Genomic DNA, 25,748 nt, shown 5'->3' with positions numbered 1-25,748 from the left:
TTTTTATGTACACATATATAACAGAATCCCACTATTATGTATAATTATAATGCACCAATAAAAATATGGGAAAAAAATGTGTTTCAGGCACACCTATTTTAATTTATATATTGTATTGTTAAGTCATTACCAACATTTCAACAAGTTCCTTGGACCTTATAAAAACAACATGAAGGATGATGTGTTTTAAAATTGCTTTTTGGAGTCTGGGTATATAGCTTAGTGGTCAAGTACTTACCTAGCATGCTCAAGGTGTGTGGTGGTACTCGCCTGTAAATCGCAACTTCTTGGGAGGCTGAGGTAGGAGGGTCAGAAATCTGAGACTGCCCTTGACAACTTTTCAAGACCCTTTTTTCAAAAAATAAAAAAGGTTGGGTATAGAGATCAGTGGACAATCACCCCTGGGTTCAATCCTCAGTATCATAAATATAAAAATAAAATAATATTGCTGGGCCTGGCAATATCACTTGGTAGAGTGTTTGCCTCGAAAGCCTAAGACCCTGGGTTCAATCCCCAGCACCACAAAAAAATAAAAAAATAAAATAAAATAAAATTGCTGATGGAAGCTGTTAAAATTTGTTTAAAACTTTTGGGACTTTTGGTACATTCATCATGTACCTAGTTGTCAGTCTGATTTTCTTATGCTTTAAAAACCTCGCTGTGTTAAGAAACTTACTGTTTCAGTTAAGTAGATTGTGTTTCAAAAGGTTCCTGTATCTGGGCATGGTGGCCCTTACCTATAATCCCAGCCACTGGGAAGACTGAGGCAGGAGGATTGCAAGTTCAAGGCCAACCTCAGCAATTGAGCAAGACTGTGTCTCAAAATAAAAAATAAAAAGGGATGGGGATGTACCCAGTGGTAGAGTGCCCCGGTGTTCAATTCCCAGCGCCCCACACACACACATTAAAGCAGATTCTGGTAAGGGTTCGCATTTGACCATTCAGCTAATGTTTGCCCATTTTTCTGAGTGAGCAATTTAGGAACTGTTACTGTACTTTCAGACTAGTCTGATAGGGTTTCATCTTGCTGAAGGAAAAATAATCTCATCATACACATTTAATTCTATTTTTGTTGATTCCCTTGATATATCCCTAATAACCATTTGCCTCAGACTCTGCATGCTTCTGTGTCCGCTAAAGTATAGTTTCTTATTCATGTGGGAAGTTTACTTATACTTCTTTTTTACACTTAGAAATTGAATCTCCAAGTAAATTCTAGTTTTGTGTGACATATTGTCTGCTTTACATTTTAGGAACAGAAAAGAGGACCCAGTAAATGTTGTTCTTTCTAAAATACCATTTTTTTCACATTTTATAAGATTTGAAATTAAAATTTACATAATTGTCTAAAGTAGATATCCTGTCGTATAGTGCCATTTACATATTAACACCTTAAATTTTCAAAGATCTAGTGGACACAGTGGTGTCCTCTGGTCCCAGCTACTCTGGATACTGAGGTCATTGCTTAGGAGCAGTGCGCTTGTTGAGTCTGACAGGAATTTGAGGCCCACTGGGGAAACATAGTGAGAACCTGTCTTGGGGGTTGGTGTGGGGGGGCGGATTTTCTTGATGACTTGTTCTTAATTATAAAGTTGTATTTCTAGGTCATTATGGGTTCATGTAGACTACATTAGAGTACGAAATATTTAAAAATGAGGCTTCTAATCATGATTCAATTTTAGTAGACCTGTTATTCTCAAAGTTTAAAAGATGCCTCCTTTCTGCCACATTTTATAAAATCATTGACAAACATTTATTTTCTTGGAATTTTACATCTGTCTTTTTTTTTTTTTTTTTTTTTTAATACTTTCTGCATACTGTCTCTTCCCATGGTTGTGGTGTGTGTGTTTATGTATATTTGCATGGACTTTTCATTTGCATTATATAATCAGGTTTGAAGACAATGTTTCTACAAATAACATTTTAAAATTTAGTATTTGCTCCATGAAGAAGAAAACTTCCTAGTGTTACATTTGTTATATTACTACTTTTATGTAACCAAGTAGGATTTTTCATTTGAACTTTTTTTTTAACAAAAAAGAAAACACGATTTCATAAATAGTTGGGACGAATCACCTGCTGACATTACAGGACACTGCTTTACGTAACGCTCTGTTGAAGCAGCCCTAATTTTTGACTCTTGATCTACTATGGAGTTACCAGTTGGAATTCCCCTTTCCTCAGTGCTAATTCCAGAGGGTTATGTTTACAGTGCCAATCTTCATGGAAAAAAAGTAGGTGAGAGTTTTGATGGTTCATGAGGATCTTAGAAAGTCATTTTGTTTGATATTTGACACCAAAGTGGTAAAAAATGGTATGAGGAATAATTTCAGTTCTTTTTTTGTCTTTAAAAATGGATTTAGGGACTGGGGTTGTGGCTCAGTGGTAGAGCATGTGTGAGGCCCTGGGTTAGATTCTCTGCATGGCATATAAATAAATGAATAAAATAAAGGTCCATCAGCACCTAAAAATGTATGTGTGTGTGTATACCTGTATGAAAAAAAATGTAATTTCTGTGTTCACTTGTGCTTCAGCCTAAAGCAGAAGAGCTTTCAGTTGACAGAGTGCTTGAATATATATATATATACACACACTTATAAAAAAATAGATTTAGCACTTCAGAACCCAGATTTCTCTTTACAGAGGTGTGTTCTGAGCTTTTTTCCCCCTATGTTAGATCCTCAGAGAAGACCGTGAACCAATAAGGAAAATGGATTTTAACTAAAAGGTGTCCTCCTTAAGATGCGATTACCTTTTTAGGACTTAGGTACTTTACTGGACCCAAGCTCTCCTTTCACAGCCAGAGGATGACACAAAATACACTCTCCAGTGTCTCTTTTTTTATTGGCTGCCGCGTTTCAGTGGCATGAGGAAGAGTGCTTGTTTTAGATCTCTGACTAGGACTCTTTCATGCTCATCAGCTTCCAAGGATTAGCAGTTCTTTCTGTTCTACCCTTGATACATTTGGATTTCCTTAATCATGAATTAAAGCGTTTCAGTAACCATTTGAATTGTCTGCTTTATCTCAGGTGATGAGATAATCAAAGTTTTATTTTTTTTTTTAATTACCATTCTAGTTGCAAATGCCGAACACAAACATTGTTATCTCGAAATGACACGCTTTTCTATGATTTTTGAGGATGTATATGTAGGGCTATATGTATATTTACCAGTATGAAAAAAATGTAACTTCTGTGTTCACTTGTGCTTTAGCCTAAAGCTGAAGAGCTTTCAATTGACAGAGTACTTGAATCTGAACAAGAGAAAATGAGCCAAGGGCTTCATCCTGAGAAAGACCCCTCTGACCTAAAAAAAGTGAAAGGTTTAGAAGAAAATGGAGAAGAAGCTGAGCCTTTGCGTAACGGTGCCGAGAGTATTTCTGAGGGTGAAGGGGGAGATGCTAATTCAGGCTCCACCGACAGTTCTGGTGAAGGGATCACATTTCCATTTAAACCAGGTAAGCTTATCCCTTCCTGCCTTCCGGTGTACCTCTTTCTTTCTCTCTTGTACTCTACTGCCTCCTCAGACAGTCAGACTGGATGTAAGAGGCTCAAAACAGTGTAATACTTAAAGAATAGACTAGTGACTACAAATTGCAAGAGTTCTAGGACGGTGGAAGTGACATCTAGTGCTGGTGCCCTAGGACTTTTACTGGCATTGGAAGTGCCTCTGGGAGAGGGAATCCGTCAATACCAGGCTTTGGAATTTAGTAAGAGAAGTTTAATTTTATTTGTTTTCAGTCAAGGGGACATTATAGATATGGCCATGTCCCTTGACATAGTCATTTCATAAACTATGAATTTGTTTTGTTGACAGAAATCACTTTGTAGAACTAAACTCCGATGTAAATCATCCAGAAAATATGCCTAAATTATTGAATGCCTGCATTGTGGCAGGTGCACTGTGAAAAGTGTGGAAGGCACTGAAGGAGCCTTCATCCTACATCGGATGCATCAAGCCTCTGCTTGGGCTGTGGGTGTAGCTCAGTGGTAGACCACTTACCCAGCATGCACCATGCCCTGAGTTTGACCCCCAGTGCCACAAAAACAAAGCAAAGAAAAGCACTTCTGTCCTCATACTCTGTAAACTGTGACTGACTTTGAGATTTGTAGAGTTAGTGTGGATATATGAGGAAAGGTGGTTCCTTTGATAGAAGTTGGAAAAGACGCAAAGTTTTTCTCATTCTGCTAATTATACAGCAAATTTTTGTGTGAGGTAGGACTTGAATGTAAATATACCAGCCTTCCCAAAAAAAAAGTTTCAGTTATATATGTGTATATGTTTGTAACCTTAAATCTTTGAAAATCATTAACTAATGCTTAGGACCTTGATATACAGATTTTTTCTTTTCTTACCAGTAAACTCCCCTTAATGGATTTTATGAAATTATAAAGTTTTTTCCCTATTTCATCCTGCTTTTAGGAACTTAGTAGACCAAAATAGTTTTTACACAGAATTTTTAATTTTTTTAACTGTAGGACCCACTGTTTTGAAACTGCTTTTCATGATCTAGGTTTGTACCAGATCACCACACACTTGTGCAAACCAGTCCTTCTTTAGGAAACTGAGACAGTATCACCATTTTTAGGATTGTATAAATTACACCTTTGTTTTACAGGGAAAGGTACACAGTTATGGGTAAAGCTGTAATTGACTGACTCTCGTACCCATATAATACAGTATCCAAAATCAATATTTGGATAAAAAGTAGTTTAAAATTTAGATCCTGATAAGCTATTAGCTTTTTAATAAATAGGGTAAATAGGATTTGGTGCAAAATATCTGCAAATCTAGGCATGGTGATGCACGCTGGTAATCCCAGCAGCTTGGGGGCGTGGAGGCAGGAGGATCGTGAGTTCAAAGCCAGCCTTAGCAACTTAGCAAGACCCTAAGCAGCTCAACAAGACCCTGTTTATAAATAATATTTTTAAAAAGGCTGGGGATGGAGTTCAATGGTTAAGCGCCAGTGGGTTCAATCCCCAGTACCAAAAAAGAAAAAAGAAAATATCAAAAATATCTGCAAAATTCTCCCAGAGTATTCATGGGTCTATAACCTATACAGTAGTAACTAATATAAAGAGAATCTGGTTTGCCATCATGAGGTGATCTGGAGTCTGATTTGAACAAGAGTTTTGCCAATTAAAAGAAAAAAAACCATTGCTTGTTTTTATCATCAATAAAATTTTATATGGAATTTCTTTATATAATAAGAATGGGGTTGAATCGTGATAACTGGTATGGTAGTATAGTATCAAAGTAAGTGCTATGGGACTGGGGTTGTGGCTCAGTAGTAGAGCACTGGCCTAGCAAGTGTGAGGCACTGGATTCGATCCTCAGCACCACATACAACAACTAATAAACATATTGTTTTTAAAAAAGTAAGTGCTGTGGCAAAAAACTAATTTAAAATTCATGTAAAAAATTAACTCAGAGTACTATTAGAGTGATATTTGGAGAAAGTTACATATATTCTATTTCCAGGTACTTTATTTTCCTCTCATTAAAGCATAGGCAAAGATGAAATTGCTACATCAAACTGCTTGATGGACAGGGTTGTGGCTCAGCGGTGGAGCACTTACCTAACACAGGAGGGGGAGGGGTCCTTGGTTCCATGCCCTCCCACCTACTCCCACCCCAAAGCAAAAGCTTCTTAGATGGTTCATTACTGTAAAGAAGTTATTTGGTTTTGTGTTTTGAGTTGCTTTCCTTCTTCTTTTCTTTAAAACATTTCCAAGTAAATAACCAAAGTACCTTTGTTTTTCATGAATTTTGCCAAATTCCTTATTTCTGACATATCTACATGCTGTTACTTTACTTAATGAATATCATTACATGTCCCTGGTTAAAAGTTGGTTAGTGTGGATGTATTATAGTTTCTTATTGCTTCAGATGAATTTTTTATCCAAGGTATCCATGATCTTTTGTGACCGTAGTTTGGTGCTGCCTTTGGTTTTTGTTTGTTTGTTCATGAAGAGATAAATGTGGGAATCTGTTTGGTACAAACTGTCGTCTGCCTACATCCGTCCCTCTTTTTAGAATCCTGGAAACCTTCTGATACTGAGGGCAAGAAGCAATATGACAGGGAGTTTCTGCTGGACTTCCAGTTCATGCCAGCTTGTATACAGAAACCAGAGGGCCTGCCTCCCATCAGTGATGTGGTTCTTGACAAGGTAAGGTGCATGCTCTGAGAAAGCTAGGTCTTGGGTGGAACTGATTTTAACTATCTGTGCAAATACATGAAGTATAAGCAATTTTGGAAACTACTAAACCAAAGAGCTTTTGCATAATGGTGCCGAGAGTATATAAAAATATATAATGTTTAAGAATTAGAATTGCCCAAAACATTGTTGGATTTTAGGTTAGAGGCATGTTAGAACCTACATTTGAGTGGTGATTTTTAAAAATTCATTAATTTGTCTGTTTATTATGGCTTTTTCCTAGTAATATAAAAATTTTGTGTTCATTGGGGAAACATGACTAAATTGCTGTAGAGCTCTTTCCCTGCTGTTCTAAAATTTTATTATGTAATTCTGGCCACACTGAGAACAGTCAGAAATCTATAAAGGTGCTTATTTGGAAGAGTAAACTTGGGGTGGGAGTCAGCACAATTCAAATAAGGTATAACTCAAAATTTTCCTAATAGTTACTTCAGTGATTAAAGCCTGCAATCCTGTGCAGATAGATAGGCATCCTTCCTAATTTTCTGTGTGAATCATGGACTTAATGGATATAAACAAAAATTAGTACAGTCAGTATTTGTTGTTTAGATTAAACGGAATAAAATCGGGTATATGTCTGCTTAATTAATTTCTTGTAAATCAAAGTTGAACCAGTGTTGCTAAAGAAGGTTGAGAAGAGTTTTTTTTTGTTTTTTTGGTTTTTTTTTTTTTCATTTTGTTGTACTAAGGATCAAACCAGACCTTAAGCATGCTGGTCAAGGGCTTTACCACCAAACTGCAACCCCACCCTCTGAACTATGTTTGAAGAGAAACTTATCCCTCATTAAAATGCAGATGTTGACTATCTTATAGAATTGAGATACTATGAAGATGTCCAGCAGTTGCTTATACTGATCTTATGTATATTATTTTTCTTTCCCATAGCAATAGTCTTATATCTCTTTCTATATCTAAATCTCCTCTCTTAGGTGAACAATTGGTGGTACTACTTAGGGGCTACTTCATTATTTCGGAGTGCAAATGTTGTATTCATTTGCATCATGCCTTAGAAAATATTCCTACCTGTCTTACTAATTTATTTATCTCTGGCTTTGGTCATTTATTAAATGGTTTTTCACTGAGCTACTTAGTTTTGCTGACTACAAAGTCACAGTATATGCTTAATCAAAGTCAAATTTCTGAGTTTAACAAGACAAAGTGAAATTTTAAATGAGTTACACATGAAATGTTTCTCCTTTGAGATTTTTTCATCTACTCTCTATATATGCATTGCTAACCTTAAACTGACAGCATCAAAACCAAGATGTACTATAGCAAGATATCTAATAGGCAAGTGCTGTGACATCCTGGTAAATATCTTCTAAAAAAAAAAAAAAATTTCCAAAATTTGTCCCTATTTCAGAAGATCTCCCAGTAATTTGCTCATCTCGTGCCCCTCTGTGGTTCTCCGCTGTCAGCTGATTGAGTGTAGCCTTTCCTTGGAAATGTAAGGCCTAATCAGTCCCAGGGCACAAGGAGACTGGTTGTCCTATGGCTCTGAGGCTGTCCCAGGAGAAGATGCCATGCGTCAGGTTGGATTTGTACTGGTTCAGAAGCCAGTGCTTATCATTTCCAATGATAACTTTTTAGTTTTTTTAATTCTCCAGCATTGAATGCTCTGAAATGTGTGTTTTAAGCTTTGCTTTTTTTTTCATGCAGATCAACCAACCCAAATTGCCAATGCGAACTCTGGATCCTCGAATTTTACCTCGAGGACCAGATTTTACTCCGGCCTTTGCAGATTTTGGAAGGCAACCCCCTGGTGGAAGAGGTGTACCTGTAAGTTCAAGTTACCTACGATCAAATTAGTTAGAAAACTTTCATAAACTCCATGACATCTTGTCTAATGGCCAGAGTGACTTTTAGTTGCCAATTCCTGTAATCAAGAAGAAGTAGATGAGGTGAAGACAATCCTCTCCACACAAATATTAAAGCAAATAAATATATTTGAATCATTTTTACTTGAAAGAAACTGGTCTGCATTAATTTGGTCTTGGTTTTGTTTTTGTGTTTGTTTGGTTCATATTTATTCTGTTGCAAGTCAAGTATCCTGGTATACTGCAGATCTCTGATGACATTCAGTAACATTCATCTCTTTGTCTTTGTTTCTACAGATTTGCAAAGTGCAGAGCAGGCATGGATTGCCAATTCTGGAACAGAGCAAAGCCCCAAGTTGCACTCCACTGGCGATTGCACACCCACCCCTGAAGAGCCTGCCTCTAGGGGTGCGCTGAATCATTTTTCTTTTTTAAATGATAGTCTATGGTGTTATAATATTTTCCATTTTGCTTTTCTTATTTACTTTAGGTTGTGAAGTCAAAATGTAAACAAATAACATCTATAAAAGACCAGTATTGGTAAACTGCAGATTGCCATTGCACCCCCAGGGGCAGGCTCTTCAGCGGTGGAAGTGGCATCACCAATGGACTATGCTGGGGCGCTGCACTGTGCAGGATTCTGCAGACTCTGCCTACTCCATGCTTTGTAGATTTGCAGAAAGCATGAGGAAAGTTGCCAAGGACATGTCTATGTCATTTCCCTTAAGCTAGACTAGCAGTGTGCGTTAGTCCAAAATCTGAAGGAACTCAGGGTTTCTTGTGTATTTTGAAGGTCACCCTTTTAAGAGAACTTTATTCTGTGTTTGTAAAAACATGTTTACATAAGGTGACACTTTACTTCCTCATCACCTTTTTATTTCTGTAATGGCAACTTTTGAAACCTGCTTCAAAATAAGACTATACCATGTGAAAACAAATGTCACTTTGTATATATTTAAATTATTTATCTGTCTGCAAATAAATACCAATTCAAAGTACTTGAATGCCTATAGCATGTTGGAGGCTCTACAGAAAACTTCCCTGATCTGGAACATATAGTTTATTGAGCATCACCATCTTAAAGACCTCCATGTGTGTGAAAATCTGTTCACACACAGGTTCAAAATGTTACCTTTATCTATTTTTTATAAATATTAAAATTTTTCTACAACTTGAATTTCCTCATCAAAATGTCTTAGAAAGCAGTTTTCTAGAAACTATTTTATACCCTTTTTCCCCAGCATTATTTCCCTTCTTGATGATTCCAATTTATATTTACATTACCTTTTATTTTGGTTAGGGTTTATAACATTGTTTTGCTAACATTTGAAATAATGTCATCTTTGTTATTCTCTAAATAATAGTATATGTGGGTATTATGTATTGGTTTGTTCGTGTCACTCTCAGAAAGTACTTTCATTACTAGTTTGCTCTTCATTGTTTTTCTAATAATTAGTCACAGCACAATGGAAATATCATGAGTTGAGAATAAGCTGTCTTTAAAATATTGAAAGTAGAACATTAATTTTAAACTAACTGGGTCACACTATGTGTTCGACCAGTCATCCATATTCCTACATAAGTCAGATAGATGAGTTATTCTAGTGCAAATGACTGGGAATAAGATATTTTCTAGAATTTCTAATGTCCCCCAAAAGATCATTCTTAGTAGTTTTATTATGTGTCAAAAGCTTGTTTTTATGGGATATCGGGATCTCTTGCTGGTGTTGATAATTCAAGCCTTAATACAGTATTTACACTTCTAGCCTTCCCCATAATATAGTTTGAGATGTTCACATCATGGGGAATAAGTGTCTTAATATATAAAGCAGCAAAAGTAATGCTCTTTGGGGGAAAAAATAAACAGTGACCCTGCTCTTTGTAGTTTCTGGTTCTCTACCTCTGTTATTTTCACCAGTTGTCCAAATTGACTTATGGTTAATTACCATCAGTCATATTAAAATCTGTAAGATATGCTCTGTAGAACTTCTATTATAAACATTCCTGCAAGAGACTTACTTGTTACAAAAGTTTTAATGCACAGTAATAGTTTTAAAATATTATGCAGATGTGCAGATTAATACAAATTTTCGTAAGTGTTCCTGGATGGACAGTAAAGTACATATCTAAAACTTATAACCAAATTACTTGGCAGTTTTGTTATTTTAATAGTAATCTGTTTACAGATATCAGAAATGTCTTAAGAGGAACTATGGACCTAGTTTAGTAAATTGCCATTTGTATTTATTTTAACTACTCTTCTTTTTTTTTTTTTTTTTTTTTTTTTTTGGTGCTGCTGGGGATTGAACCCAGGGCCTTATGCATGCTAGGCAAGCGCTCTTACCAACTAAGCTATATTCCCAGCCCTCATTTTAACTACTCTTGAGATTAACTGATTGTTATAAAAAATCCTAGGAGCAAAGAAGTTCCTGAATTCATATAATCTCTCTTTAAAGGAACACCTGATTACCTGTCTTTAAAAATTGCTACAGTGAATGATTCTGTTTTCTTTGATTTTTAAGTAAGAAGGATTTGTAGTTATAGTCTCTAAAAGACATAGAAGCAATGCATATTAAATTCTAAAATTGATTTGTATAATTTCTTATTTAATACATTTTTAATTTTAAAATGAGTTAAAAAAAATTAAAAGTTGAGCTGGGGATATAGCTCAGTTGGTCGAGTGTTTGCCTCATAAGCACAAGGCCCTGGGTTCAATCCCCAGTACCGCAAAAAAATAAGTAAATAAAAGTTATAGTTCATTTGAAAAAAAAAAAGCTGTGACACTAAATTAGCCAATCCCAAATTTTGCTGCTTCACTTTAGTTCTGATATTTGTTGACTTGGAGGACAGTATGCACGAGTTTCTCTTCTAGTCCATCAGTCAGGATTGTCTGTCCTTCAGGCAGGAAGATCAGACATCATTTCTTTTTCTGTGCCCCTTAACTCTTAGCATAGGGTCCCAGCTTTTTGTGCATATGTTTAATAATAAGTCATTCACCATATGGTGCTTCTTTTAAAGAATACTATAAATTTGATGACTTATATTGTTTTTTTTTCACACTCAAAAAGAGACAGAAGAGCTGGGGTTGTAGCTCAGTGATAGAATGCTTGCCTAACATGTGTGAGGCTCTGGGTTCAATCCACAGCACCACATAAAAATAAATTTAAAAAATAAAGGTATTGTGTCTATCTACAACTTGAAAAACAATTTTTTAAAAAAGAGACAAAATACTTAAGTCTACACGTCACTTTTTTAAAAAATTCCTTTTGGTTCTTTCTTACTGCTGATGATAACTTGTATAGTTTTGTGAAGTTGTTTTTCAGGGATGGGGGTTGTTTTTGCAGTACTGGGGTATCAAGCCCAGGGCCTTGTGCATGTTAGGTAAGCAATCAACTGTATCCTACCTGTCCTTACACAGTTTTTAAGGTCCTTTTACATACCTGTATCCTCTGATCCTCAGAATAACTTTTGTCAGTAGAGCAGACCTTGTATTCATGAGACTTAAAATGCAGCAGTTAAGAAGCATGCTAACAATAACTTTGCTCATAAGTAGGAGATTTGGACTCATGAGTCCAGTTCTTCTATCTCCCAATTCCAGATACTGGCATTCCAAACAGTGACTTTGTTCTCACTCTGTAAACATGAGAATGTTGGTTGGTGATTGATTAATTGTACATAAATAAGGATTTAAAAACATAGTAAATGTTTTTATACATTTCAGTGTTCAGAATACATAGATAAATATTTGTGAACTATGTTTATCTAATACTAGTACAGCAATACAAATATCATTTCTGAATTTGTCTTGGGAGTTTGCATGGTGGTAATAACTTTTATCTTGGATCAACAACTTACCAGTTAGCTCTTCAAACCTAATTTTACTTTGAAGCATTATTATTATTTATTAATATTTCTCAATTTTTGTGTTGCCCATTTGTAATCCATACATATTTGTCTCGGGACAGGTAAAGGAATATAGCATAAATCATAAATCAGATTAAAATCTCAAGACACATTCATTGGTATTTGCAGTAAGTTTTGGAAATGTACATCTTACGACTATCTCTAAATATGCATACAGTGACTCTTACATGTTTTTAATGTAATTTCCTTTCATTACGCCAGACACATTTGTACTTGACAAATGTTTATGTGCATATATGTAGATTAAATGTGTTGTAATAGTTTACTTGAGCTTGAACTGTATTATCCTAGTATTAAAAAAGATATTAACCCATATAAGTCAACATTAGAGTATAGCCTGGATTATAAAAACCAGACAATATTTGGTTTACTGCAATTTTTTTAAAAGAATTATTTGATCTAGACTACCATATCAAAGTTTCAGTTACAAATAAAAGTTCTTGTAGTGGTACAATTAGGTTTAGCAGCTGTTTCCTGTTCATATTTTTTAGTCTTTACTGTCTTTCCATAATAGCATGTCTGATACCTCTGTGTTTATCTGATCAATTTTCTTCATGTTTACCAAAATTTATTAGATCATAGTATCATTTCTGTGTTCTTATCTGGATACATTTGACAAGATTGGTGTGAATTTCCCAGAAGTTCTAACTTTTGATTCTGATCCATCTCTGATATTAGTATTTCTGATTAGTATAAGGGGATAATTTTGAGTGATTGATATGGAAAGGATTTTATCAACTTAAGACCTCATACCACTTCAGTCCTAGATGCTATCTTTTTATATAAATCATGACACCAAAGTCTATACTTCATATGAATTCAGAAGGGCAACAAGTAAGATATGATACTGGTCTGTGTCTTGTATGAAGATTATTTTTCTTCCCTTGTAAAATCCAGTGTCAAATATTTGCTCAGCATTTAAAAATTAATCAGAAAAAAATAAAGGTCATCATTATATAACAAGAAGTCTGGGAGGTAGCAGGGCTTAGTATCAACCCAATGTTGATTACTACTACCACTATTATTATTATTATTATTATTATTAATATTCTGGTACTGGGGATTTAACCCAGGGGCACTTTTCCACTGATCTACATTTCCATCCTTTTTTTAAAAGACAGGATCTTATGTAAGACTTGAGCTTGAGCTTTATTGATTAAGGCCTCATTAAATTGCTGAATCTGACCTCAAAGTTGTGATCCTTATATCTCAACCTCCTAAACCACTGAGATTACAGGCATGTGCCACCACACCCAGCCCAATCTTTAATCTTGCAGATTGATTTTCAAACATTTAAGGAAGCTTCTGTTATGGATATTTAGATAATCAGAAGTATAACTTTTAAGTAAAAGTACTTAATTTGGTGACTGCTCTGATATATCAGCCTGTATTGGTGTTTACAGGAGTAGGGTGGAAATCTGGCAGGAACAGGGAGCTAACAAACAAAGACATTTTTTTTAGGGAGTGATTTAGTTTGACTCTCACTGTTCATAAGAAGGGCTTATTTTGGTATTTCTAACCCAGCAGATTTAAAGCTATTCAGTATGGTTAGCAATAGGGGGTGTCAGTGCTATAGAGAATTTTAGCGATGAAGTTGTATGTATTTGTATTTCGCTCTAAAAATGTAAAACCCAGTTTTTAAGGCGTATTTGTGACTGATGACTACTTCCTGTGAATTTTTTGTGATTATGGAAATTGGCTAGTCCAGTTCATATAACTTTAGAGGTTCAGTTAGAGATAGTCTTTTCTGCTAGGAACAACTCGTTTTGTTTTGTTATTGGGGACTTAACCCCGGGGCACTTCATTCCTAGCCCTTTATATTTTTTTATTTTGAGACAGGATCTCCCTAAATTACTTACGGTCTGAGTTGCTGAGGCTGACCTCAAACTTGTAGTCTTTTTGCCATGACCTCCTGAGTTGCTGGAATTACAGGAGTACGCCACCACACCCAACTGGGAGCCACACCCAACATGAGTTTTTGTCCCATTTAGGACTTCAGTATCAAAAATTATAGAAGTAAAGGCCATTAGGTTCATGGTATTCTGTGTCCTCTAACTTGAGGGCCTAGTCTTTCCATGTTGAAGCGTTTGGTGTGAACATCAGGCTTTACTTGAACAGCACAGCAGACACAGTAAATTGTAAGTACTCTGAATAGATATAATATTCTTGTCCTAGTTGTTGAACGTTGGGCCACGGAGGTCACAACCTGGACAGAGAAGGGAGCCCAGGAAGATCATCACCGTTTCTGTAAAAGAAGATGTGCACTTAAAGAAGGCAGAGAATGCCTGGAAGCCCAGCCAAAAACGAGATAGCCAAGCTGAGGATCCTGAAAACATCAAAACCCAGGTGAGAACAGGAGCATATTATAACATTTTGGAATTATAACATTTTGATTTGTCTCAACATTTTGCCTTATTAGTATATAGAAATATCAGTTTAAGACTTTTTGTACTTTTCTTCTAGTAAAAGCATTATTCTCAAAGCCATCATGTATACTATTTTCTCTTAAATTAGTTTATGTGCTTTTTTTCAAAACACCATGTCTGGAGAGCTCACATATGAAAGACTTCTATCATTTCGGCCTTATAGTGTTCGAGTCTCTTATCAGGCCTTCTCTTCCTTCCTTCCTTTCTTCCTTCCTTTCCTTTCCTTCCTTCCTTCCTTCCGTCCGTCCGTCCTTCCTTCCTTCCTTCCTTCCGTCCTTCCTTCCGTCCTTCCGTCCGTCCTTCCTTCCTTCCGTCCTTCCTGTTTGTACGAGGGATTGAACCCTGGGGCACTTAACCACTGAGCCACATTCCATATCCTAGCCCTATTTTTATATTTTGAGACAAGGTTTTTGCCAAGTTGTGTAGGGCCCTGCTAAGTTTCTAATGCTGGCTTTGAACTTGTGTCCTGTATCAGCCACCCAGATCGCTAGGATTACAGGTGTGCACCCTCTGAGGCCTTCATTTCTAAGAAGCTAAAATATAAAGATCTTATTTTGGGGTCTTTTAGAATAAAATAGAATTTTATACATCTTTTTGTTTATATTCTGTTCTCAGAACTCATTAGGGTAAATTGAATGAATTTCTTTTTTAAGCCTCAAAATACTAATTTTTGCATATCAAGTTATAAAGCTTTATTCATATTTTGTACACACAGTGCCACTTACTAAACCTAGGTACCATCTACTGTCGCCTTTAGATGTTTTTGCTTCTAGGTATTCACACTGTATTCTCTCACAGATCACATATTAACTTTTTAGTCTGATTCCTTTGTATCTATTTTTTACCATTAGCAATTTTAGTGTAGTAGTTAAAAATTCCAGCTCTGGAGACAATCCTGACTCTGTTAGGCAAATTCTTAATCTCAACTACAAAGTGAAGATACAAACAGTAGGTACCTCGTAGGACAGTGTGAAGGTGAAATGAAGTGATTTGAAGTATTTGGCCTGGTTCCTGAAGCCCAGACACATCCGCAGTGTGTTGATGTTCCTTGGACATGTCTGATTTAGCACCAGCAGAAACTTCATACATAGCAGATCATCACTGAATGTTCGTTAAATGTTTAAACCAACAAGAAATGTTGTTCATACAAAGCAAAGAGAAAAAATGATTTGATCCAACAAAAGGCCAACCTGTCCAAACCTGTTTGACTGTTTGCCTTTGTTCATCCCTCAGTGATGTCACAGAGTTTGTCGGAAATCCCTAATTATGTCCCCCTTCATATTCATTAAAGTCAAGTCCTTTATTTTCTGTCTCCTGAACATGTCTAAAACTTTAAATGAAAAAAAGAGCTTCTATGGTCCATTTCTTCATTCTCCCTGAGAAATGCTTAACAATAATGGGGGCCTAAATCTCTTCTTAAGACAGTTAAAAATTCCTACTAGATTTTCATCATTGTTTCGTTGTAGTAGGTAAGATATTTGTATTGATGCCTTGTGTCATTAGATCATTACTAAACCTGTGGAGAAGAAACAGGTGCTGTCCTTTTTTCCATAAGGAAACAAGTTGCCTACAGTGTTGTGGTTATGGGATAGTCCATTTCTTGCGACTTGTGATCTTTCTTTATTCTGTAACAGAGCCCCCCGTCCTTATCTCAGAAACATAGCTGATTATATTGACTCCAAGCCTATTGATCCAGTCTTCTTCTCTGCATATAGGTGTGCCCCAGGTTGCCTGTGGTTCTTGACATTATTTCTTTTCATTTTGTCAAAACAATGGTTTTCTTTTTGCCAATACCACCAGAAAATACTCTCTTTTGTCGCTTCACTGTATACCTCATCTTCCTGTAGGGTCCATCATGTCCTCACAGCACTAGGAAATCCTCGCCTCAGACGGGTCTGCACTCTGCTGCTACACTGCTCTGGTGGTCTTGCTGCTGGCTTCCCTTGCTTCACCTCTCCTTTCTTTGTGATGCATAGATTCCAGTTACTATTGACTGATTTGGCTACCTAAAACACTGATTTTACCTTTTCTCTTCATTGAGCTTTTTCAATCTTTATTTTTTGGTACTGAGGATTGAACTCAGGGGAGCTCTACCACTGATCTGCATCCCCAACCCTTTTATTTATATTTTTTATTTTCAGACAGGATCCCTCTAAGTTGCCACCGCTGTACTCAAACTTAGGACCCTCCTTCATCACCTCCTAGGGAGCTGGGATTATAGGTGTTGCCACACCTGGCTTCATCTGTGCATTATAACCTAACATTTCAAGAGTCATTTTCTCTCACTACAAATGAACACCAATCTTCTGATATTCCAGATTGTTCTTTCTGTCCCCAAAATAGGAATTCTTAAATAACAGTCCCTTCCTAAACTGGGCATGGTGGTACACACATGTAATCCCAGAGACTCAGTTGATTAAGGCAGGAGGATCACAAGTTCAAGGCCAGTCCAGACAGTTTTGTGTTTTGGGTTCAATCTCTGGTACCACTCACATATCAAAAATCCCCCCAAACCTCTGGCATTTGATCATAGATACTCATTATAAGTTCTCGCAGTAAAGCTGGTATGTAGAGGGATTTAAAAGAAAAAGAAATGTCTTCCCAGGGCTGGAGATGTAGCTGAGTGGTAGAATGTTCGCCAGTCACCCAGTACCAAACTCAAAGAAGCAAACAAGGAACAGTTCCTTCCTGAAATGTTTCCTTCCTCCTCAGATGTTGTCTCCCTTTTCTTTTCGTGCAGCCAGCTTCTTCTGTCCTCATAACCTGGCCCAGTTCTCCTTTCCTTTTGAGGTCATTTCCTGACCAGTTCAAAGCCTGTGGTCACTCCCTTTCCTGGTCCCTAGTTAACCCTAGCTGCTTTGCTTGTGAGTATCATGTCTTTCAGCCAGGTTTTGATACATGGACGGCTGTAACTGTGCTTTATATGTCATTTGTACCTCATGCAGAATTTCATGAACATAAAGTAGATAATTACAAACAAATGAATGATTTTCAATAAATATTACCTGTTTATTATCATTTTTCCTATGCTTACATTATTTTCTGAAAGTAGGAATAGTTGAAGCTTTTTTACTGACACAAAGGAGGTTTGATTTTTAAAACCTGAAAGAAGATACTATCTTGTTTGATATAAGCCTTTTTTCTTTCTCTCTCTCTCTCTTTTTTTTTTTTTTTTTTTGGTACTGGGGTTTGAACTCAGGGGCAGAGCAGGGGCACTTTACCACTGAGCTATATCCCCAGTGTTTATTTTTTATTTTAAGACACTAAAGACACTAAGTTGCTGAGGACCTCATTAATTTGCTGAGACAGGCCTCAAGCTTGTGATCCTCCTGCCTCAGCCTTCAGAGTCACTGGCATTACTGGCGTGTACCACTGTGCTCAACATTTGTTTTTTAAATCAGTACTGGCTTGTTGCTGGAAAATTTAACAGTATAGTTTTTAAAATTTTTATTTATCTCCTGCCTAGAGAAAATGTTAACATATCTACACAAATTCTAAATATCCTTGTATTCATATATAAGTTTTTGACAGAAATAAAACATTTTATAAACTTTTTCATGTATTATATCATGGTTTCTTGCATTTTTACAACTTTTTTTTTTTTTTTACAACTTTTTTTTATTGCAATATAATTGACTGAAAGAAAAATTTCCTTTTGTGTACATTTCTGTAATTGTTGACAAACGCTTGTACTACCACCTCAATCAAAATATAAAACATTTTCATTAGACCCCAGTAACGTTTCCATCAGCCCCAATACCCTCATATTACCTCACACTTACCCTTTTTCTTCATGCTTACATCTGATAATCACTAATCTGCTCTGTCTCTGTAATATTTCCTTGAATCATTTTAACCATGGCTTCCTGTAGTTAGCATATGCATTTTACATTCACCCATATTATTTTCACATATCATGAACTTTTTTTTTTTTTTAATTGTTGTCATTGTTTTCTTTTTAAGTGTCAGTAGTATTGGTTAGTTTTTCCATTCACTGGGTGAACGGTTGTTGGGCAATGACCACTAAATTTGCTGTAAATGTTTACATGCAGGGTTTGTCTGAGCATAAATCAATTACTTTGGGATGAGTACCTGCCATGGAATTGGTCAGTCTTTTGGTGGATATATGTTTAACCTTTTTGGAAAATGCCAGTAAAATTAAATGTTTCCAAACTGGTTTTACTGTTTTGTGTTTCTGACGGCAAGGAATCCGGTTGTTCTTTATCTTCCCCACCATTTGCTTTTTCCCACTTTTTAAAGTTTAGTCATTCTAATGGACATGCTGTGGTATGTCATTGTAGCGTTAATTTGCATTTTCCAAATAACTAATGACTTTGAACATCTTTTCATGTGCTTTTCTGCAATTCCTGCATCTTCACTGGGAAAGTTTCTGTTGATATCCTTTGCCATTTTTTGCCATTTTTCATTGAGTGATGTATTTTCTTTCTTTCTTTTTTAATACCTTTTATTTTTTGCTTCTTTTATGTGGTGCCAAGAATCAAACCCAGTGCCTCACACATGCTAGGCAAGCCCTTTACCACTGAGCTACAACCACAACTCTGAGTGATATATTTTCTTTCTTTTTTATATGCGGTGCTGAGAATTGAACCCAGGGCCTCACACGTGTCAGGCAAGCGCTCTACCACTGAGCCACAACCCCAGCCCCTGATATTTTTTCTTAATGTTGAGTTTTCAGAGTTCCCTACATATTCTGAGTTCTGTACATATTTAGAGATGTTCTGTGATATTCTGTGCTTTATGTTTTTATTCTTACAATAGTGTCTTTCACAGAAAGTAGCTTTTCATTTTGATGATCTTCATTTTATCAACTGTACATTTGTGGATTGTGCTTTTGCTGTCATATGTAGGAAATCTTTGCATGACACAAATGCAAAGTTTTTTTTCCTATGTTGCTTCTACAAGTCTGTAATTTTAATTTTTATATTTAGTTCCGTGATCCACTTTTACTTGAGTTTTATAAAGGGTGCATGATATTGTTCTTTTACTTGATGTCATCTTTATTTCATTTTGAATGCCCAGTCATTCTATCACAGTTTGTTGAATAGACTGTCTTTTCACCAATGAGTGAATTTCCCTTTCATCTTTGTTGAAAATCAATTCATTATGTATATGAGTCTGTTTCTCTATTCTTTGGTTCTGTTAAGCTGTATGTCTATCCTTTGGCCAGCACTACAATTTTTATTTAGTCCTATACATAGTTAATATTGAAATCAGGTTGTATGAGTTCTCCAGTTGGTTTTTTTTTTTTTTTTTTCCCAAAATTACTCAGGCTTTTCTGTTTGGTCTCTTTCCTCAGTGATTTATTGTTTTCATCATACAGCTCCTGTGGATATTTTATTAGATTTTTATCAAGTGTGTTGGGGATTTTGGTGCTGTGTTAAATGGTACTTCAACAAATTTTTATTTATTTGCACTTGATGGTGTATCCTATAATTGCTAGACTGACTTATTATAGTAACTCTTTTTTTAGATTATTTATGATTTCTATGTAGACAATTACATCATCTCTGAAGTGTTTCTTCTTTTGTAATTTGTACACTTTATTTCTTTTTCTTTGTCTTATTGCACTAATTAGCACCTTATGATATTGAATAGGAATGGTAAGGACAGATATTTTTGCTTTGTTCCCAATCTTAGGGGAAAGATTTCAATCTTTTACCATTAAAGAGGGTTGTAGATCCCCTTTTTCTAGCCGAGGCAAGTTTCTTTTATTCCTAACTCGATGAATGTTTCTAAAATATCATTTTAAAAGACTCTTGCTTGGACTCAAAAGACTCAATTTATATTATACATAACTTAGAAAAATTCCTATATTTGCACATTGAAGTTATTTTCTATAAAGGATTATGATAGAAATTATTATTTAAAATCTTTATCCCTAAATATGAATCAATTTCTAAAAGTATAATTATTGGTTCAAAGGGTACATCCACAGTTTCATAGCTTTTGTCACATATTGTCACATTGGACTTAGAAATGTCCCAGAAAGGGCCGTCCACTGATAGAGTGTGCTCTTAGGATGCACGAGGCCCTGGGTTCAATCCCCAACACCACAAAGAAGAAAACATGTATATCAGATGATGTCCCTGTCAACAACGCTTGAATACATTTAGTTCTTAGAATTCTCATCATCAGTTAAACAGAAAGTTGGATACATTTTTTATAAATTGTTAAAATAGATGTATTTAATTATTTGTCTTACTAGTTCATAGTCCTTGTTAATAAATTTGAGAATTTGAACTTATAAATTATATTTTTAAAATCCTTCCAGAACACATTATATTGTCATAATTAGGGTAATATTCTTTTCTTTTTTGTAAACCTTTTAGGAACTTTTTAGAAAAGTTCGAAGTATCTTAAATAAATTGACACCACAGATGTTCAACCAACTGATGAAGCAAGTATCAGGACTTACCGTTGACACAGAGGAGCGGCTGAAAGGAGTCATTGACCTGGTCTTTGAGAAGGCTATTGATGAACCCAGTTTCTCTGTGGCTTATGCAAACATGTGTCGATGTCTAGTAACGGTAAGAAGAGAGGAAGGGGTAAAACCAGAAACCTCCAAGAGGTATATTCTCCCCTCACTACACATTCTTCCCAGAAATCTTAATGGGGGAATGAAAAGGAGAGAATATATTTTTAGTACTCATTAATGTAATATCCTCATTGCATAAAAGAAACTTATTTTATTAAAAATTATACTCACCTCTGGAGGGGACATGGAGAGCAGGCTGAAGTGGGCGTGAGGGAGGCTGAGGAAGGGTTCAGTTAGCATGTGGAGCTGCTGTGGTGGAGCCCTTGCCTGGCCCGTAGGAGCCCCTGGGCTCCATCTCTAGCGCCTCAAAAAGTGAGTATTGTGAAATTGTTGTAGGAACCAAGTTTCCTGGCGTATCATCTTATATAGCAAATGCTTACTTTTACATTTTATGAAATTTGAAATTAAGTAACTTGTTCGTTCTAATTGTAGCCTTTATGAAAACAGAAGGATGGTTCTCTTATGGTTAAAAGGTTCAAAACTAATGATTTCATCTTTTAGAAACAGATTTCTCTTTACATCATCCACAGCCATTTATTCTCCACATCCTGTCAAATTTAGGACAAAACAGGATGGGAGACCAGTTTCTGATTGGTGTCCATTTCTCCTCCTGTATTCTGCAATCATAAACTGCCTCATGCCACCTGTGTTTTCTCTTCCTTTTACTGTTACCAAGGTACTTGTGTCAGAAATGCTTGTCCTTTGACATTGGGATTTTTCTAATTACCACAACTTATTGTCATACCTTACTTCTTAGAAACAAGCTGTGAAAATGCAAAAGTCTGTCTACCAATATTTTTGAGTACCTATTTCAAAGGTAGGTAAATCTGTTTGGACTTGGAAAAAGTAACATCATCTACCTTTAAGGAATTCAAAATCCATATTCAAAAAAGACTTTCTGAGGGAAAAAACATGTTTGTGATGTTGCAGTGTGTGTATTGCATCAGATTGGACAATTTAGACAAAAAATAAATTGGAGAAAAAAGAAATCACTATTTTGGTGAAAAGATAAACTTTTATGAAGCAAATAGTATCTCATTGGTCCTGAGTGGGTGTGGGTAGAATAGGTAAATTTAGCAAGATGTATTCTAGAAAGGTTCCTGTCAGAAGTAGCAAGCTTGATGTAATGTCTGTAGTACTGACTTTAATTCTCACACTTCTAGGGTTAGAATTTAAACTTTAAAATTAAACTTTAAGTTCCTACTCTGCCACTTGAAAACTTTTTAACCTTACTTAGTATTTTTGGTTTCAGTTCCTAACCCCAAAATAAATAAAGGAGAATAGTTACTCATCTCTTTAAGCCCCAGATTTTAATTCCTGAAACAATATTAATTCATACAATTTATGGTATTGTCAAGATAAAGTTAACCTTTCCGAGCTAGCCAGGGAGGGGTCTACACAGCATTGTTCTTGATTCCCGTTGTAACTTAAAGGGAAACTGTCACAATGTCCAGAGCCCTTGTCCTGCAAATGAAGGAAGAGGTTGTCCTCAAATTCCTTGCAGCAGGAACCCACTTAGATGGCACCAACCTTGATTTCCAGATGGAACAATATGTCTACAAAAGGAAAAGTGATGGCGTCTACATCATGAATCTGAAGAGGCCTGGGAGAAGCTCCTGCCAGCAGCTCGTGCCATTGTTGCCTTTGAGAACCCTGCCGATGTCAGTGTCACATCCTCTGGGAATACTGGCCAGCGGGCTGTGCTGAAGTGGGCTGCTGCCACCGGAGCCACTCCTGTTGCTGGTCGCTTCACTCCTAGAACCTTCTGGGAGTCACGTCTTCTGGGGGTTACTGATCCCAGGGCTGACCACCCGCCTCTTATAGAAGCATCTTATGTCACTCTGCCCACCATTGCTCTGTGTAGCACAGACTCTGCTCTGCGCTATGTAGACATTGCCATTCCATGCAGCAATAAGAGGGCTCATTCTGTGGGTCTGATGTGGATGCTGGCCCAAGAAGTTCTGCGTGTGCGTGGCACCATTTCCCATGAACACCCCTGGGAGGTCATGCCTGATGACAGAGATCCTGAAGAGATTGCAAAGGAAGAGCAGGCTGCTGCTGAAAAAGCTGTGACCAAGGAAGAATTTCAGGGTGAAGGGACTGCTCCAGCTCCCGAGTTCACTGCTGCTTACCCTGAGGTTGCAGACTGGTCTGAGGCATGTAGGTGCCCTCTGTGCCTGTCCAGCAGTTCCCTGCTGAAGACTAGAGTGCCCAGCCCGCCACTGAAGACTGGTCTCAGCCCCCACTGCTCAGGCTACTGAGTGGGTAGGAACAACCACGGAGTGGATTTGAGCTGTTCTGCAGACACTTATTAAGCAAAATGGAAACAAGGTTATGGAAAATAAATACCAGTTTCTTTTAAAAAAATAAAGATAAAGTTAACTAAAATAAGTTAAGTAAGATTAACTATTTAGTGCTAGAACCTTAGCTCAATTAACTAGATCAGTAGTCTTAATCAGGGCCTCTCCCCTATCCATACCTCCCCAATGCTGGGAATTAAAGCCAGGGCCTTGTGCATGTTAGGCAAGTGCTCTACCACTGAGCTACTCCCCCAGTCCCATTAAAGAGTACATTTTTTAAAAATATGGAACGCTTCACGAATTTGCGTGTCTTTCTTGCGCAGGGGCCATACTAATCTTCTCTGTATGGTTCCAATTTTAGTATATGTGCTGCCGAAGTGAGCACAAGAGTACATTTTTAAGAAAGACTTTCTTTAGATTTACAAAGCAAATTGATATAATGGATTAAGCTTTCCCAAGGTGCTCTATAAATAGGACATGCATGCACGTATATACATGAATGTATGCACAGGTGCTTCTTCCATCAAACCCTACCAAGGTAAACCATAAGGCTTACAAATAGTGATACTAAATCCTGCCTGTGGCATTTGCCTCTGCTTATTCAATTAGAAATGACTGAAGATGCCTGTAGAATCCCTCTTTACAAACAGCAAAACATTTAACTAGAATTTAGTACTTCTTTTGAGGAAAACACCTCAAATATGAGCAAAATGGAGAAAAATGATCAAGAGAAATTTCCTGTATCTAAGTATGTACTTAAATGTAATTTCAATTGGATAATTAGAACTTTAATTTGCTGTGCTTTTGGTTCAACCATAATTGAAATGAAAATCCCCATCTCAGAACCCCTCTTATAATATCGGCTCCCAAGGACAAAAACTTTTCTTTTGTAGTCACTGCTTAATTCCCCTTGCCTTGGATACTTCCTAGCACAGAATAGACCCTTGGAATATGTTGTGGGTGAGTAGTTAAGTGCTTGAATGAAAGAACCACCAATTGGAAGAAATTTCTTTCATGCTGGTGACTACTTTTGTTACTTTCTATCTCTGTTGTGGCAGATATGCTACCTCAGCTACCAAGAATGGCACTAAAGGCACTTTTTAAAGCATTCTGTGTCTGTTATTTGAGACCCAAAACTTGTAGTGTTGTTACGTTAAGTGGTTAAAAGCAAATTGTATGAAAAATGACAAAACTGAGAATGGGAAGATATTGAGCAAGGAAAACAGTTAAACCTCAAACATATTTAAAGCCTCAGGTGTCTGGGAGTGTAGCTCAGTGGTAGAGTGCACCCACCTAGCATGCACAAGGCCTTGAGCTCTATCCCCAGCACCAAATAGAAGAAAGAGAGAGAGACAAAGAGAGAGGAGTTGGGGGGGGGGGGGGGTGGCGTGTAAAGAGAGAAGGCCAGCCAGTCAGCCTGGAATTACAGACATGAAAAGCCAGCCAATGGCAAAGTACACTGCTGGAGTAACAGGAGGAAGAGTGACTGACCCAAATGAAGATCACAAATGCGTTGAAGAAAAGGTGAATCAGAAATGACTTACCTTTCCATAACTGACCACCCCCTTTTGAATTGTGTGTGCACTGCTTACCACTATTTATCTCTTTGAGTGTATCTAATGGAGATAACTTTTTTGATACCTGTGTTCATAGTCTGAATAGTCTTACATGTATTTGGCAGGTGACTTACTAAGGTCAAGAAATAGCCACTGATAGAGAATAATATGTTACCATGGGTTAGGGTTACATTTGAACAATGGCCTTATGTTCACATTTAAGAGTAAAATGTGCTATAGAAATGAGTTTTAGGGTTAGCACAGAAGAATCACTTGCTTTACCTCAGTCTGGCACATACTTTTACAGCATACTTATCATTGAGCCTTTAGTTACCACTAGCATCTTTATGTTCTAGATAGCAGTGAAAATAGTGAGCATGCTAAGCAAGGCCAAGGCCTATCCCTCCATTTTCTATTTGACTATCCTAATTATAACACAAATGATAGCCTTTGATGATTCTCTGTCAGTTTGAACCTTTTGTGGGGGGTAAGGATTGTCAGCAGTACAAGTTCTGCTGGTGCCTTGGAGGTGACTAGGTTTAGATGAGGTCATGGAGTTAGAGCCCTTTAAGTTAGTTATAAGTTAGTGCTGTTGTAATAGGAGGAGACCCCAGAATTGTTTCTCCTTTGTATGTGAAGGTACAGGGAGAAGTCAGCTGTTCAGGCCAGGAATGGGTCCTCACCATCTCTGCCAGCATCTTGATTTTTGACTTCTCAGCCTCCAGAACTGTGAGAAATAAATGTCTGTTGTTTAAGCCACCCAGGCTATGATATTTTTTATAGCAAACCCAGTAGACTAAAGCATTTGGTCTTCATGTTCTTTTCCAGGTAACCATCTCTTAATGATCCCTTTTTTTTTTTTTTTTTACCATGAATCACTGTTCTCAGAGGTTATGCTCTCACTGACCCATTTCCATTTTCCCACAGCCCAACCATTCCCAGAAGACATTA

General features: G+C 36.7%; 1 protein-coding gene across 36 annotated transcripts in view; it reads left to right on the top strand.

Annotated features, from left to right (window-relative positions):
- Nucleotides 1-25,748, top strand: part of EIF4G3 (eukaryotic translation initiation factor 4 gamma 3) — a 283,828-nt gene that overhangs the window by 214,381 nt on the left and 43,699 nt on the right. For 19 of the 36 annotated variants that reach the window (XM_079100300.1, XM_079100311.1, XM_079100303.1 and 16 more), the window contains 6 exons: nt 3,214-3,457; nt 6,037-6,170; nt 7,878-7,997; nt 8,333-8,443; nt 14,135-14,305; nt 20,736-20,933. In XM_079100300.1, coding sequence (XP_078956426.1) covers nt 3,214-3,457; nt 6,037-6,170; nt 7,878-7,997; nt 8,333-8,443; nt 14,135-14,305; nt 20,736-20,933 — 978 coding nt within the window. The remainder of the gene's footprint in view (nt 1-3,213; nt 3,458-6,036; nt 6,171-7,877; nt 7,998-8,332; nt 8,444-14,134; nt 14,306-20,735; nt 20,934-25,748) is intronic. The other 17 variants (XM_079100301.1, XM_079100313.1, XM_079100308.1 and 14 more) reach the window with 1 other exon arrangement.

Source organism: Sciurus vulgaris (genome assembly GCF_902686455.1).
Source record: "Sciurus vulgaris genome assembly, chromosome: 1".
Taxonomy (NCBI): Eukaryota; Metazoa; Chordata; class Mammalia; order Rodentia; family Sciuridae; genus Sciurus; species Sciurus vulgaris.
The sequence above is the reverse complement of the archived record's forward strand: the minus strand, read 5'-3'. Positions and strand labels throughout refer to the sequence as shown.